The 16,755-nt window shown below is 34.8% G+C and overlaps 1 protein-coding gene and 1 pseudogene across 1 annotated transcript in view; both read left to right on the top strand.

Annotated features, from left to right (window-relative positions):
* The window catches only part of LOC114048285 (solute carrier organic anion transporter family member 4C1-like), a gene marked incomplete at its 3' end in the record, with an annotated part of 141,591 nt that extends 124,837 nt beyond the window's left edge, over positions 1 to 16,754 (top strand). Inside the window, exons 14-15 of the mRNA XM_027869184.1 lie at positions 4,610 to 4,747; positions 16,621 to 16,754. Of these exons, the coding sequence (XP_027724985.1) occupies positions 4,610 to 4,747; positions 16,621 to 16,754 (272 nt within the window). The remainder of the gene's footprint in view (positions 1 to 4,609; positions 4,748 to 16,620) is intronic.
* LOC114048348 lies at positions 14,997 to 15,529 on the top strand (annotated as a pseudogene).
* Position 16,755: the final 1 nt, after the last annotated feature.

Below are 16,755 nucleotides of genomic sequence, written 5' to 3'. Positions count from 1 at the left end.
AAGCAAGTAAGGGAAGTAGAGGAAAAATTGGGAAGAGAAATGAGAGTGATACAAGAAAACCGCGAAAAATGAGTCAACATCTTGTGGAAGGAGACCCAAAAAATACTGAAGAAAATAACACCTTAAAAAAATAGACTAATCCAAATGGCAAAAGAGGTCCAAAAAGCCAATGAGAAGAATGCCTTAAAAAACACAATTGACCAAATGGAAAAGGAGGTCCAAAAGCTCACTGAAGAAAATAATTCCTTAAAAATTAGAATAGAGCAAATGTAATCTAGTGACTCTATGAGAAGTCAAGAAATTATAAAACGAAACCCAAAGAATGAAAAAAATAGAAGACAATGTGAAAAATCTCATTGGAAAAACAACTGACTTGGAAAATAGATCCAGGAGAGAGAATTTAAGAATTATTGGACTACTTGAAAGCCATGATCAAAAAAAGAGCCTATACATCATCTTTCAAAAAATTATCAAGGAAAACTGCCCCGATGTTCTTGAACCAGAGGGTAAAATAGAAATGGGAAGAATCCACCAATCACCTCTTGAAAGAGATCCCAAAAGGAAAACTCCTAGGAATATTATAGCCAAATTCCAGAGTTCCCAGGTCAAGGAGAAAATATTGCAAGCAGCCAGAAAGAAACAATTCAAGCATTGTAGAAACACAATTAGGATAACAGAAGATTTAGCAGCTTCTACATTAAGGGATCAGAGGTCTTGGAATATGATATTATGGCGGTCAAGGAGCTAGGATTAAAACCAAGAATCACCTACCCAGCAAAACAATATAATCCTTCAGGAGGAAAAAAAGGATATTCAGTGAAATAGAGGACTTTCAAGCATTCTTGATGAAAAGCCCAGAGCTAAATAGAAAATTTGACTTTCAAATACAGGATTCAAGAGAAGCATGAAAAGACCTCATCTAAGTCCAATGTCAGGACAAAAGTCAAGGTGACTGGGGATGGCCCAGGATACGGTGGAGTACCTTGGCATCTTCAATGTCTGACCAAACTCTAAGCACTCCACAGCTCCTGCTTCAGCCACCTTAATGGCCACTGGATCAAATTGTTCTTGTCTGCCATATCCACTGGAGGAAGTCTTCACATTCTTGGGGGAATCATTCCCCTAATTCGCTGCTGGGTTTGAGGCCTGTTGGTTATCTTCAACCTGGTTTAGCCCATCTACTGAGACAGTTTTACTAGGGTGTGGCCACTGCTCATGCTACATCTTCTTGGAGCCACAAGTGAGAGCTCGGTGATAGGTGGACACCAAAGATGGATGAGCAGCCCTGAAAAGGGCTCGGCAAGCCCTAGCACCAGAACACTCCATACACCCAGGTACATAATATGCATTTAATAAGTGCTTGTTGATTGGTTGAATGAGTATATAACTCTATTTATGTATAAATTGTCTCACCAATTACAGTGTAAGGTCATTAGGTCAGGGACTGTTTTTGCCTTTCTTTGGAACTCTAGAACTTAACAGTGCGTATACAAAGTACTTAATTAGTAATCACTAAATAAATGCTTCTTGATAGATCCATTGATTTTCGTGAGATAGGATTTCCTGGAGTTTACTCTAATAGGACTGAGGTCTCTCACACCTCTTTCTACTCAAGTAGAGTGCTTTACAAACACAAACCTCTTTTTTTCATTTTCATAAAAGAATATTAAAGAAGCTGGAAGAGACCTCAGAGGATGTCATTTTACAAATAGGGAAATGGGTCAAGGTGAAGTGATTTACCCAAGGTAATTTGATCTCAGATTTAGAGCTAATTAGGGATATCACTGAATCTAATTTTATGATTTTATTGTTGAAGAAACTGAGGCCTAAGAGATCAAATGACTTATCCAAGGTCACAGTGAGTAAGAGAGCTAGGATATGAACCCAGGTCCTCCACCACTCCATTCAGGGCTCCTATTACATAGCTAGTTAGTAGCAAAGCCAAGACTAGATAGAACTCCAGCTTCCTGACTCTCAATCCAATCTCTCTCCACTATACCAGGATGCTTCTTTATATTAAGTTGTTTTTAGGTAAAGGTTAATATTTAAAAATTAGTAAAATTTTAAGATTCTAGAGGTAATTTTGAAAATGTCAGTTAAACTTCTTTTGATTGCGGAATCAGTAATTAAGCTAATGCAGCTTAGCTTGCTCTCTCTTGTGTTACATGCCATATTTTTAGTATATCTCAAATGGCTTCTTCTCTCAGAAAGACAGCTTCTGCCAGCAAAAGGTGCAGAAATGTGAGATTCTATTAAAAACTTGATTGCTAATTCAAACAGTATTGTACTTGATAGACTCATTGTGGGAAAAGTGTACAACTTGGCTTAATAAAATCTGTGGAACTTTCTTCAAAGATATATTTGTCACAGATCTATTCAATAAAACATTTTCTATCAGGTTAAAAAAATCTCTCAGAACTGATGAACTCCAAATGCAGATTGAAGCACACTTTTTTTATTTTGTTTTGTTTGTTTTCTTTTGCAACATGGCTAGTGTGGAAATATGTTTTACATGACTTTATATGTACAATCAGTGTAAATTGGATACTGTCTTAAGGAGATAGAGAGATAGGAAGAGAAGAAGGGAATTTGGAACTCAAAAAATGTTAAAAAAATTTACATGTAATTGAGAAATATTTAATGAAATAAATAAAAATATTTTTAAAGAAACCTCTCAGAGACTGTTAGGAAACTGTACTACAGGGGTATCTTTCAACTAAATAGTCTTGAACTAACTATATATATCCCCAATATTGATACCATGCATAACAGGTGGTTGGTTGGGTAATTGGGCAGAATCTGTCTATCTCTTCTCCCCTCTGTCCTGGTAAACTAGAACAGAAAGATTGAGTTTTCTCTGTAGATCTTCATGTGTATGTACATTTGTGTGTGCGTGTGTGCATACACACACACACACACAAATACAGAAAATCTCATTTCTAGGGTATTCCCTGTCAACAGAGAACCGGGGGACCATGAATGTTTCAACACTACTAGGTATAAACCTATAGTTACATTTCTACTCTTATGATAGATATCAAGTTCTGAGAATATTTAAAAGTTTGGGATTGTGGCAAGATCTCCCAACCTTCAGTCTCTCCTCAAATTCATTGGAATTCCTCAGAGTACTCAAAACTGTTCCACCTTCTTGAGGGTCCTCTGAAGCATAGGGGATGACCTTAAGACTAGAGAGTGTCTTGTTATTGTTGTTGTTCATCTTTCATTTTCAAAGAAGGGCCAGTGATATCATGGGGTGTTGTCTTAACTTGCATCTGAATTGGATTTAAACCTGCCCTAAGACAAACCAGTACCTCGGAGTCTCTATGGGACACAGATTTAGGCTAGGAATATCAAATGTTCCTCATTAGTGTGGATGCTAAATGACACATATTATTGATTTGTATGGTAGCTTTAAAGTTGTCCCATTTGGAGAACTGACCCATTATATGATGATAAATCTTATACAAAAATTAAAAGACTTTACTAGATATATAACATTTGGGATTTTATTAATATTTGAAGAAAGAGACTATTAGCTAATAATCAAAATATTTTTCTGCCCTTAAACAGCAAATGAGGATTATGCGATGCAGTCACATTTCTGATATAGCAGTCTCATACAGTGACCGATGATATTTTCTAGGTAGTACTTTTGTCTTAGTATATTTCTCAGAGATTGTTCTCAGATATTATTGAGATAGTTAGGTGGTACAGTGGATAGAATGCTGGCCTTGGAACCGGGAAGGCCTGAGTTTGAATCTTGCCCCAGATATTTATTTGCTGTTTGATTCTGCTCAAAGCATTCAGTATTTCTCAGCCTGTTTCCTCATCTGCCAAATGAGGAGAGCAACAAGGTACCTACCTCACAAGGTTGTTGTGAGGACCAAATGAGATAACATATGTAAAGTGCTTCGAAAAACCTAAAGAACCATATAAATGATAACCATTATTATCAGAAAAATCCACTTAAGGTTATCTTTTCATAAAACAGTCTCACCCTAACCCCAGTCCCAAAACTGACACAATGCTAAACAGTGGGTGTTGGTGCTCTGTTGCCGTTAACCTATCTAACTCATTGTTTGAGACCTAATAGACGCATGTCAGTGATGTCACAGAACTTTGAAATTTTTATTGTCTAAATATTTTACTTTGTTCATTTGTAGTCTGATCAAAATAAGTGATCTCAAACTGAATTCGCAGAATCATAGATATGAAATAGATTTTGAGAATTCATCTTCCAATACCTTCACCGGTAGGCAAGACTACATTTAAACTATCTTAAAATGAAGAGGTTTTTTCTAAATGGGAAAGCCTACAGAGAATTTTTTCCAGCTTCCATTAAAGTTCGGTTCATTAATTATTGATTTCATATAAGGGAGTCTGCTAGGTACTGAGTGACAAAGATAAAAATCTAACAATCCCTACCTTAAGCAGTTAATGTATTTCAATATATAAATACTTCTTGCTGCCCTGAAACAGCACGAAAAGTTAAATAATGTTTATTGAATGCTTGAAATATGAGTACGTGTTTAAATATGGTGAATAGAATGTGATCCTAATATGCAGCCTTTTCTCATGGGTTCTTCATATATAACTGCATTTCTCATAGGCACCATTCCTGGACCAATGTACTTTGGCATTGCAATAGACAGCTCCTGTGTACTGTGGGACCATAACGATTGTGGAGTTAGAGGAGCTTGTCGGATTTATGACAACTTCAAAATGGCCTACATGCTGGTAGGAATAAGTAAGTGACCGCATTTGGACACATATTAATATATGAAAAAAACAGCTTAAATCATCATCATTTATAAACAATCTTCCCCCAATCAAAGAGTCAATTTCTTTAAGTATTTTCATGGATTTTTGGAATATATGGAGAGACTTAGTCATTTGTATTCATATTTGAGGAATTGATTGCATTAAATACACAAATAACATTTTTTGATTGTGTTAATGGTGATGTTTTAATGATTTTTCCCCATTTAAGTGATTTTTCAAATTGCTTCTCAGTAATCTTTCACATGGAGATTTGCAAGTTATCCTAAATTAGCTCTGGTTGAGTGAATATAATTAGATCCCTGTTTCAACTGGATTGTTTAGCATTTTACACTTGCCTTTTTTATTTCTGCAATTAACTTTGAAAGTCATCTGATTTTGAGAAAATATGTTTTGCTATTAAAGAATGTCAAGATCTTAAGTTTGATTATGTTTGACTTTTTTTCTTTATTACAAGGGAAGGCCTAGGAGAGTGGGTGAAAGGACATATAAATAAATCATTTTGATATTAAAAACAAAATGCATTAAACTTTTTAAAAAAATAGATGGTAATTTATAAGTTAACATGTCTTCCTGAAACAAAATGTTTTACAATAAGCATATATTCTTGGATTATAACTTAATGAGGTCTACAATTCATAGAAGCACTAATTTAAAAGTAATAATACCTACTTGATGAAGAAAGTTATTACCTGTCTTATCCTGAATACAGCCAAAAAACAGTGAGAAATCATAAAGGAATTGATTAGTTTAAACAGTTTACACTCCTATATATTTTCAAAACTACCTGCTTTTCCATGCTTCCTTCTAAGTTGTCTTTTGTTCTGTGCTAGATAAAAGTCTCATTTCTCAAATATATAGAGAACTTTGTCAAGTTTATAAGAATATGCATCATTCCCCAATTGATAAATGGTCAAAGGATATAAACAGGCAGCTTTTTCATGAAGAAATCAAAGCTATATGTAGTCTAATGAAAAATGTTCTAGGTCATTGTTAATTGGAGAAATATAAATTGAAGCAGCTTTGAGATATCATCTCACACCTATCAGACTGGCCAGAATGATGGAGGAGAAGAGTAACAGGTATTGGAGGGGAGGAATTGGAACACTGCTGCATAGTTGGTGAAAATGTGGACTGATCCAGCCATTTTGGAAAATGATCTGGAGTTGTGCCCAAGGAGTTGTGGAGCTGTGTGTGCCCTTTGATCCAGCAATACCACTGTTGAGTCTGTTTCCTAAGATGATCAGGGAAGAAGAACTTATATGTTCTAGAATATTTATGGTAGCTCTCTTTGTGGTGGCAGGGAACTGGAAATTGAGGGGATGTCCATCAATTGGGGAATGACTGAAGAAGTTGTGGCATATGATTGTGACTGTGATTACAGCACTACTGTGAAGAAATGTTGAGCTGGTTGATTTTGGAAGAATATGGAAAAACTTGAATGAAATAAAGAAGAGTGAAATGAGCAGAACCAGTAGAACATTGTGTTCAGTAGCAGCAATATTGATCAAAGAATGAAAAACTAAGTTATTTTGAGTATTATAAGTCCTCAAATCAACTATGGAGGACCAATGAAGGAAGATACTGTTCACCTCCAGATAAGGAGCTGATAGATAGAAATATATATAGTATGGTTTTCCATATATATGCATATTTTTGTCAAATGATAGCCTTCTCTGGTGCAAGATTAGGATGCATGGAATACTCATGAATATGGGAATACTAATGAATAATACTCATGAAATTGGGAAGATGCAAGTCTTACCGTATCACGTGACTTACTCATGGCAACTTCACCTGCCTTCCTGCTCCCCTTGTGCCTACAGCTCTTCATTGAGTTGAGTGACAATACTGTTAGTACTGCAATGCTTTAAACAAACCACACAAGTTGGCTTTAGGAAATATACTGACAATGCGCATGCACTGAGAATTTTAGGCTTTCATGTCACAATACTTTTGAGAGATAAATGTGTATCCATATGCCACTGGTAAATACATTGCTGCTCTGTTTACCTTTTAAGTGATGTGACAAACAGAATTATACCATGATATGATTATGCAATGAAAGGTTATAAACCAGTTTTGGGACTGAAAAACAGAGTGCAACATTTATGTGGTGGTGACGATTATGTGGTGAAATACAGTAATTGCAGTTGCTACCCAATTGTACTACCAACACAGGCTTCCTTTTAAGGTTATTTTTGGCAAGAGACAATGTCTCCAGTGATGGTACTGGGCTTTGTCCTTGATCCTATCCTGTTATCAGTGGCTGTGATGGATCTATAGGAAAATGTTCATCAAGTTTTTTGATGACCTAAAGCTGAAAAAGATAATAGAAATAATAGATGGCAGAATCAGGATCCAAAGACATCTCTGCAGGATAGAATAGTGAGTTCAGTTTAACAACATAATATTAAATAGAGTAAAATGTAAAGCCTTACACACAGATGTTTTGTTTAAATCAAATATACAGATAGAGACCAGGGAGTGTAGAAGATATAGCTTAATAGCAATCCATGTGAAAAAGTCTTAATGTCAATTATAAGACAACATTGGAGCATAACTTTCAATAAAGATAATATAATCTTAGGATGCATTGATAGGCATATAGTATTTAATTTGATAGGAGTAATAATTATACTGTAATCTATGCAGATCATAGCATCTTTGAAGAATTTTGTTCAGTTCTATACTCCATGATTCAAAAGAGCCTTTGACAAATTCAAATGAGTTCACAGGTGGGTGACCAGGTTGAATGAAGCCTACCTTAATTCATGTCAAATGAAGAATGGTTTAAGGATATGAGTTCTTATGAAAGGGGACTATCTTCTTCTCTGAGTGTTTTTCAATGAGAGTAGAAATAGCCAAACTTATTAATTATGACCTCCATCATTCCCATTAACTATACTGTCATCTTTTGTCTGTGATCCTATTCCATCATCTCTGCTTCAGTGGAATTTCCCTATCCATGTTCCTACTTCAGATACCCTAAATGGTCATAAATCATTTATGATCAAGGATCTACCTATATTTCTACAGACTCCTGTATGATTATTAAATTCCAATAACATCAAAACCAAAGTCTTAGTTTAGTTCCTCTGTGAAATTCCCTAGTTAAATTCTAGCCTTTTTACCAAAGGGACATCCTGATGCATATTCATTGTATGTTAACAGAAACTATTACTTTGCCTATTAATAATTATATTATTTCTTTGCTAATTATCATGTGACATTTAGGTCATAGATCATATTACTGTAGAACTTATTTATATCATTTCTCTGTTGACAACAAAGGCGAACTTATATAATGTCTTCCTATTTGTATTACAGAGCAAAATTTCTAAGTCCTAGGCACATTAAATGATAATTCTTTTGCAAATTCTGTCTAGTTTCTCCAATTGTTTTAAATGAATCAAAATTTCTGTCTTACCTGTTTCATCCTCACTAATCCCCACATACTCAGAAACTTAATCTTCCAGAAACTTACCACCTATAGCATCAAAATTCTGTAGGCATGCAACAAAATAAGTTATAATTTTGTCAAAGGAAGAAGAGAGTTCATTCATTCACACATGCTTTAATATTTACTCTAGGTACTAACATGTTAATCTAGGTATGCTCAGATAGCATAGATATATTAGTGCTGCCCACTTGTTCATTGAAAAAAATTGAATTGCTGCTTTAAAAAAAACTGCCATATATCTTTTAATAAAGTATAGCTAAGTAAAATAAACTGATGTGATGGGTGAAATATTTCAAGATGGCACCACCTCTTAGTACAGGGAGTGAAGTAATTGAAATCAGGTAAGTGGAGGAAGGGGGTGGAATGGAGATAATGGATAGTGATAAAAAGAGCAAAAGAGATAACTCATAAGCTATAAAAGTCAGTGTGATGTTTTGCTATCACTCAGTGTGATAGGTGGTAGGATCATGGAATGCTAATAAATTTGGCCTATGTGGATAGGAAAATATTGTTTAACAAAAATCTGGAAAAATTGAATGAAGATATGATGTTTATGTTATTGGCCCTAAAAGAGTGAAGGTCAGATCCAAAAGTTTACTTACATATTATCTTTATAAAAGTGGAGAAGCATCTATTACCTTAGATTTTTCACTTTCTTAAAAGTGACATTCAGTCAAGATTCAAAGATTGCAGTGTGGAACCTCTAGCAGTGCCATTACAGATTGACTGTAACTGGCCAAACCAAAAGTTTAGATCACCAAATTGGAAAAAGAAATATATGCCTACTTCTCCATGTAGGGTTTTACAGGTAATGAACAATAGTGAATTGTCTTGCTTTGCTTTCAGCCATAGGCTACAAAAAGGAAGATTTGGATGCCAATTTCTTTAACTCTAAAAACCTTAAAAGGGTCTCAAGAAAGACAGCAGCTGTAAGTGGAATTCAAATAAGGGCATCTAAAACAAGTACAGGTAAAGTCATTCTGGTTGCATTCAAAGGAGAAAAAAAGTAGCATATAGTCAAAAAGATCCTGAAGCTTTTCACATTGTACAAGACAGCTGGAGAAAGTCCCATACTGTTCTGATGATAGAGTGAGTGACAAGAAAAGGTTTTGATAAATAATCTGCTTCAGGCTCATGTTCCCAAATGCATTTTTCACAAGTTACTTCTATCATTGAAAATAAATTATGTCCTAATGAAAATTCAGAATATGAGGACAGATATATTTCTGTAGAATCTGAAGGGATTTTTATAGAAACTGGGGAAGAGAAGGAACATTTGCATGCTGACATATTTAAATGTAATTCTACAAGTGACCAAAAAGTTTATGGTGATTCTATTTGTATTATATAGTAGAGAGTTGACTCTTGAGAGAATCAATTCTACATTGATGTTGAAAGAGAGAAATGGAAGCTAGATATTCTTTATGACTTTTATGAGACATTGGTTATTGCATAGTTATTTGAAGGGTAGATTGAAAAAATGAATTGTCAGGGATTTTAGAGTTTCTGCTGTGCATAGTGACATGGACCAAGAGTGAGACATTATCAAAAGGGAGTTCAGATAAGGGTCAGCCTGGGTTCTGATCACTATAGACTTGCTGGCTTATGAGATTGATATGTATCAAGTGTCTTTGGTTATAAGCTATGATCTATCATGAAAACTATATTCACAGAATTTGCAGAGGTAGTCATTTGGGGAAGAAAAGTGTGGCTAAGAGGATTTTTTGTGACATTGAGACTTTCCAATAATACAGTGGAGGAGATTCCAAATATGACTGACATTATTTAATCTCAGAGATGGTTTTGAATGCTGTTGCTGAATAGATGATTCATAACATTCATTGTGATACTTTGGAAATAACAAATCCTGTCTCAATGCTCATAATGGATCAGAAATACAGTTTTTAGATAGCAAAACGACTTTAGTCATGAGCTCTTTTTTGGGGAAAGAACTTTTGATGCTTTCTCCTTTAGAGTTCGACTGTTAGGCTTTTGTGTAAAAGATATGGGGTCAGAAAAATATTAGAAATTTATTTTCTAGTTCCATAGAAATGGTTATATTAGATATTCTCTATCATTTAATAATGTACTTGTGGAATAAAGATATGTGTTACATGAAATGAGCCAATTATGTTAAATTAGTATAGCTAGCTTTTATTGTGCAAAATTTTATTTTATAGCTTTTTTATTGTCAGTAGACTGAATAGAAAAGGCTTTTCAAATGGACAGTTTTTTTAAAGGAAGCATTTAAAAGCATTTTATTTTGTATTGTACTATCCAATAAAGTATTTAATTAGGTCCACATTTGAACTCAACCCTGTGTCTGATTCCCACCAAACAATCATAAATTTGAGAGGGTTCAATTCAATAAACTGCAATATTACAACACCTTAATTAAATTTGAATGTTCAACAAATTAGTTGTATACTCAAAAAATGTAATTCTAAAGCATATGGTAGCAGCTGACAGAATGAAAAAGACTTGGATTTTCTGACAACTCCTACATCCAAAGCCTCAGAGAAAAATATGAATTGGCCACAGGCCATGGAAGAACTCAAAAAGGATTTTAAAAATCAAGTAAGAAAGGTAGAGGAAAAATTGGAAAGAAAAGTGAGTGATGCAAGAAAATCTGAAAAAAAGAGTCAATGCCTTAGTAAAGGAGGCACAAAAAATATTGAAGAAAACAATTCCTTAAAAAACAGAGTAGGCCAAATGGTAAAAAGAGGCACAAAAATGCAATGAAGAGAAGAATGCCTTGAAAAGCAGAATTGGCCAAATGGGAAAAGATATACAAAAATCCACCGAAGAGACGAACTCCTTAAAAAGCAAAATTGGTTAAATGGAAAAGGAGGTACAAAAGCTCACTGAAGAAAATAATTCCTTAAAAATTAGAATTGGGCAAGTAGAAGCTAATGACTTAATGAGACATCAAGAAACAATAAAACAAAATCAAAAGAATGAAAAGAATAGAGGAAAATGTGAAGTATCTCCCTGGAGAAACCACTGATCTGAAAAACAGATCTAGGAGAGATCACTTAAGAATTATGAGACTGAAAGCCATGATAAAAAAGAGCCTTGACATCATCTTTCAAATAATTATCAAGGAAAACTGTGCCGATATTCTAAAACCAGAAGGTAAAATAGAAATTGAAAGAATCTGTGAATCACTTCCTGAAAGAGATCCCAAAATGAAAACTCCCAAATATTACAGCCAAATTCCTGTGCTCCCAGGTCAAGGAAAAAATATTGTAAGCAGCCAGAAAGAAACAATTCAAGTATCCTGGAGCCACAGTCAGGATAATATGAGATTTAGCATTGTCTACATTAAAGGATTCGAGGGCTTGGAATATGATGTTCTGGAGGGGGAAAAGAGGAAGGATTACAACCAAGAATTACCTACCCAGCAAAACTGAGTATAGTCCTTCAGGGGAAAAAAATGGATATTCAATGAAATAGAGGACTTTCAAGCATTCCTGATGAAAAGACCAGAGCTGAATAGAAAATCTGACTTTCAAATACAAGAATCAGAAGAAGCATAAAAAAGTAAACAGGAAAGAGAAAACCTAAGAGATTCAATAAGGTTAAACTGTTTACGTTTCTACATGGGAAAATGATACCTTGTAACTTTTAAAACTTTTCTCATTATTAGGACAGTTAGAAGGCGTATACATAGACAGAAAGTGCAAGTATGATGTGAATATGATGGGATGATTAGCATTAAAAAATTTTTAAATTTAGAGGAAAGAAAGAAGAATGCACTGGGAGAAGGGGAAAAGGAGAGGTAGAATGGGGTAAATTATATGACATAAAAGAAGCCTGAAAGAGATTTTTCAGTGAAGCACAGGATGAGGGAAGTGAGGGGAGTGTGTGAACCTTACTCTCATCTGAACTGGCTCAAAAAGGGAATAATATATACACTCAGTTGGGTGTAGAAATCCATCTTACAATATAGGAAACTAGGAGGGGAAGGGGATAAGGGGGGAGTGCTGATAGAAGGGAGGGCAGATTGGGGGAGGTAAAAGTCAGAAGCAAAACATACTCAAGAATGGACGGGGTGAAAGGAGAAAGAAAAAGTAGAATAAATAGGGAAAATAGAATGGAGGGAAATACATAATTGGTAAACCTTACTTTGAAAAAAATTTATAGCAAGTTTCTTTGATAAAGACCTCATTTCTCAAATATATGGGAAACTGAATCGAATTTATAGAAATAGGAGCCATTCCTCAATTGATGAATAGTCAAAGGATTTGAATGGGCAGTTTTCAGACAAAATAATCAAAGCTATCCATAGTCATATGAAAAAAATGCTCTAAATCCCTATTGATTAGAGAAATACAAATTAAAACAACTTAGAGCTACCACCACACACCTATCAGATTGGCTAATGTGACAGAAAAGGAAAATGACAAATGTTGGAGGGGATGTGGGAAAATTAAAATGTTAATGCATTGTTGATTAAGTTGTAAACCGATTTAACCATTCTGGAGAGCAGTTTGGATCCATGCCTAAAGGGTTATAAAACTTAGGGTACTCTTTGACCAGCCATACCACTACAAGGTTTATACCTCAAACATATTAAAAATAAAACAAAAAGGGAAAGGACTTATATGTAGAAAAATATTTATAGCAGCTCTTTTCTGGTGGCAAAGAATTGGAAACTGAGGGGCTGCCCATCAATTGGGGAATGGCTGAATAAGTTGTTATATGTGATTGTGATAGAATACTGTTATGTTATAAGAAATGATGAGCAGGATATTCTCAGAAAAACCTGGAAAAAAAACTTACATGAACTGATGCAAAGTGAAGTGAGCAGAACCAGGAGAACATTATACACAGTAACAGCAATATTGTATGATGTACTATGAATAACTTAGCTATTTTCAGCAACAATGATCCAAGACAATTCTGAAGGACTTATGATGAAAGGTGCTGTCCATCTCCAGAGAAAGAACTGGTGGAGCCTGAATGCAGATCAAAGATACTTTTTCTTTACTCTGTTTATTTTTGGGGTTTTTTTGTGTGTTTTCTTTATGGCATGCTTTACATGAAAATGTGTTTTACATATATAATCTATGTCAACTTGCCTTCTTACGGTTGTTGTTGTTATTGTTGTTTGTCCTTCATTCTCAAAGAGGACCATGACACAAGGAAAGAGATGTCATGACTTGCAAGTGAATTGGATTTAAGCGAGGGAAGGTTGTGCAAAGCCACCAGCCTCACTCTCTCCCCGGGAGCCATCTGGGCACAGTGGCAAGATATAAATCAGGGAAACTGGAAATCTTCCCCCCCCCCGCCTTCTCAATGAGGGGTTTAGGAGAGGGAGGGAGAGAATTTAGAACTCAAAATTTGAAAGAAGAATGTTAAAATTGTTTTTACATGTAATTGGGAAAAAAATTGCTATAAATTATCCCAAATTTCTCTGAACTCTTCATAGTCTTTGTTACTTATGGCATAATAATATTCCATTATACCTATAATAATTTGTTTGGCCATTCTACAATCTATGGATATGCAGTGTTTTCAGTTTCTAGCTATCACAAAAGTGCTATATATATTTTAGCTTCCCTTGTCTGTGCCTTCTTTTTCTGCATATACCTAGTAGTGGGATTTTGGGGACAAAGAGTATAAAGATTTAAGTCAGTTTTCAAACATAGTTTCAAATCATTTTTCAAAATGGCAAGCTAACCAGGAGTGTATTAATATGCTTGTCTCTCCATAACCTCTTGACATACCTTAAATAATTGGTTTTCTATTTTTATCATCTTTGCCAATGTTTTGGATGTAAGATAAAATTTCAGGATTGTTTTAATTTCTGTTTCTTTCATTATTGGTGATTTGGGGTATATTTCATATGGTTGTTGATCATTTATATTTCCTCTGAAAACTATTCACATCATTTTACCAAAGGTTTGTTGGGTAATGGTCTTATGTATTAGTGTTGTCTCTATATATCTTGGATATCAGGTTTTATGCAAAGATTTCTCCAAATTGACTATTTTTCCTTATCCCTAGTTCCATTTTCCTGTTTGTCCTTCTAAGCACCAACACTTAACATAATTAATGTCATTGCTGTAAAACAGAATGTGTTCATTAACAGTTGTATATATTTGTATGAGTTCAGATGCTTCAATATTTCAAAAATCTCTGCTTTCATCAATATGGGAACTTCCTCCACTAATCCATATCATAACTCCTCTATAAATCAGATCACTGTGGGTATTTTGTATGGCTGAAAAATGTATTGTCCTATGGCCAACTTGGTGATGAATTTCTCCAAACTTAGCTAGGATGGACTTCAAAATGATAGATATATATTTCATCAACTGAACCTATACTTCAGTCATTTTTGGCTTAGTAGATGCACTTTGTTGGTATCACTCTTAAAAACCTAGAGTAGTCTTAAAACCCCAATGAGATGTTAAAGTAGACCTGGAGAGTAATTAACATATCTATTTTATGCATGGTAATGGCCAACCAAACATGGAAAATAGGGATATCAATCATTTATTTCTAATTTTTTTTGTATGAAGCACTATGTTGTTTCAAAATCTCAAGTCCATTTCCAAAAGAGTTAAAGCTTTGTGTATTGAGTTAAATCTTTTTAATATTTTAAACTTGGAAGTAACTTTTCTCAGAATTTATAATTAACATTTTAGGAAGTAACATCACTCCTTATTTTTGTGTTGAACTCTACAAGAAATCTAAGAGCTCTCTGCCCCTGGGGTTCTGATCCGGAAGACCCTAGACTGGACCCATGGACTCAGCTGAGGTGAAGTTCCTGGCCAAGGAGATGGTCACCATCATCCCCCCACCTCATCAGGGGAGAACTGGGACCTTTTAATCCTGGTTTACCTGTGGACGTACCTCTTTAGCTGTTAATGAACTTAAAACAGAGATAGAAGTGTCAAGTGATTCCTTCTGAATGGATGGATATTGAAAAATTGGAGGAGATATGAGATCAAGAGAAAAGAGGAAACATTTACCCCAGTGCCTTGTGCTTACTACATGGAACTTACCAAATTATTGCTAAATCATGCTTCTGATAACATCCCCAAGGCAGATGAGATTTGGACCCTGATTAAGGATATGTGGGATACTCAAATAGCTAAACTCCATATATCTGCAGATAGTTTTATCAAACAGCAGGAAGTACATGCCAAACTGGATAACCTAAGCTTGATGGAGATGAACACTACTGGAGCTTTCCTCACAGAAGCCCTAAATCATATGTACAAACTCCACATAAATCTCCATCCTGCAGAGAGTGCTTAGTCTCAAGACTTTTAGAGGAAAATGTTGTAGCAAGAGAGACCTCCTTAAGTTTTGTAAGACTGAGGATAGGCAGTGAAAAGGAGGCTAGTTTGGTACCTTGCCTACTTTTCAGGAGTGAACTTCCTGTAGTTGGTAAGTTCTCAGAATGTCAAAAGCACATGTAGATGACAAAGGGCAGTGTCACCCTTTCCTTTTCAGAAAGAGAAGCAACAGGTGTGAGACTTAATATTAATGATCAGGCCTCCCTCACTTTCAGAGGATGTCTTTGGGCCCATATCTATTTTGAGTATCCTTGTTGCACAATTTCTTCTCCCTGGCAGATTCCGTCCACCTCCCCACCCTCACCCCATCCTGCTGAGATGAATGTGGTACAGTGTTTAGACACTGATGGTTCAAGGTTTTTGAATTTACCCTTTCCTTACCAGCAGGATGTTGTTTCTCTTTTCCATGTATATTTTCATAAGATACCAGTGGCACAATAATGAAGGTATGATTTAGAATTTCATCTACTTTGTTTCATTTTCTACTGGCCTAACATCATCTTAACAATTTTATTGTTAAGTTAGACTTAGAAAGATGGCACATTGGGACAGTCTTATTGGATTGTTACTGATGTTAATGTGTTGTGGTTTGCTTAGGCTCTTTCTGGTGAAATATGTAGACTGAATCAACCCCAGAAATGGTGGAATGGTTTGGGTTTTTTTGCCCAGTAATACAGTAATAATAAATAGTCACTTGGCTATTGTGTCAATATGGTTGAAAGAGCTAGACCAACCATTTCATTATTAAGTCATTTTAAAGTCTAAATTGAATTGCACACAAAACCATAGGTGGTCGGTTGTTTGCCAATAAACTTGTAAAGTCTTAAAAAAAAAAAAGAAATCTAAGAGCTCTGTATCTTTTTACAGAAATGTGCACCCATTTTCCTTAAGATAAATTAGAGTAGATACAGAGGAACATAAACTTTTGCTGACAAAATGTATAAACCTTATTTTGTTATTTATTATTTAAATGAGATCAAGTTAAAAAACAACATTTACAGAAATATTTTTACTATACTTAGAAACTTAAACTGATCATTACATTTCTTTTTTTTTTTTATTCAGGTATCCTTTGTAAAATAATTACTATCCTCTTCAATACTTTTGCACTGATATTATACAAACCTCCTTCATCAGACACAAGTGGATCATTGCATTCAACCAATCAAGAGGGTGAACAAGAAATCAATCTTGAAACCA

Source organism: Vombatus ursinus, unplaced genomic scaffold (genome assembly GCF_900497805.2).
Source record: "Vombatus ursinus unplaced genomic scaffold, bare-nosed wombat genome assembly UNPS02014792.1, whole genome shotgun sequence".
NCBI classification, from domain to species: Eukaryota; Metazoa; Chordata; class Mammalia; order Diprotodontia; family Vombatidae; genus Vombatus; species Vombatus ursinus.
This window is presented reverse-complemented; position numbering and strand designations above follow the sequence as displayed.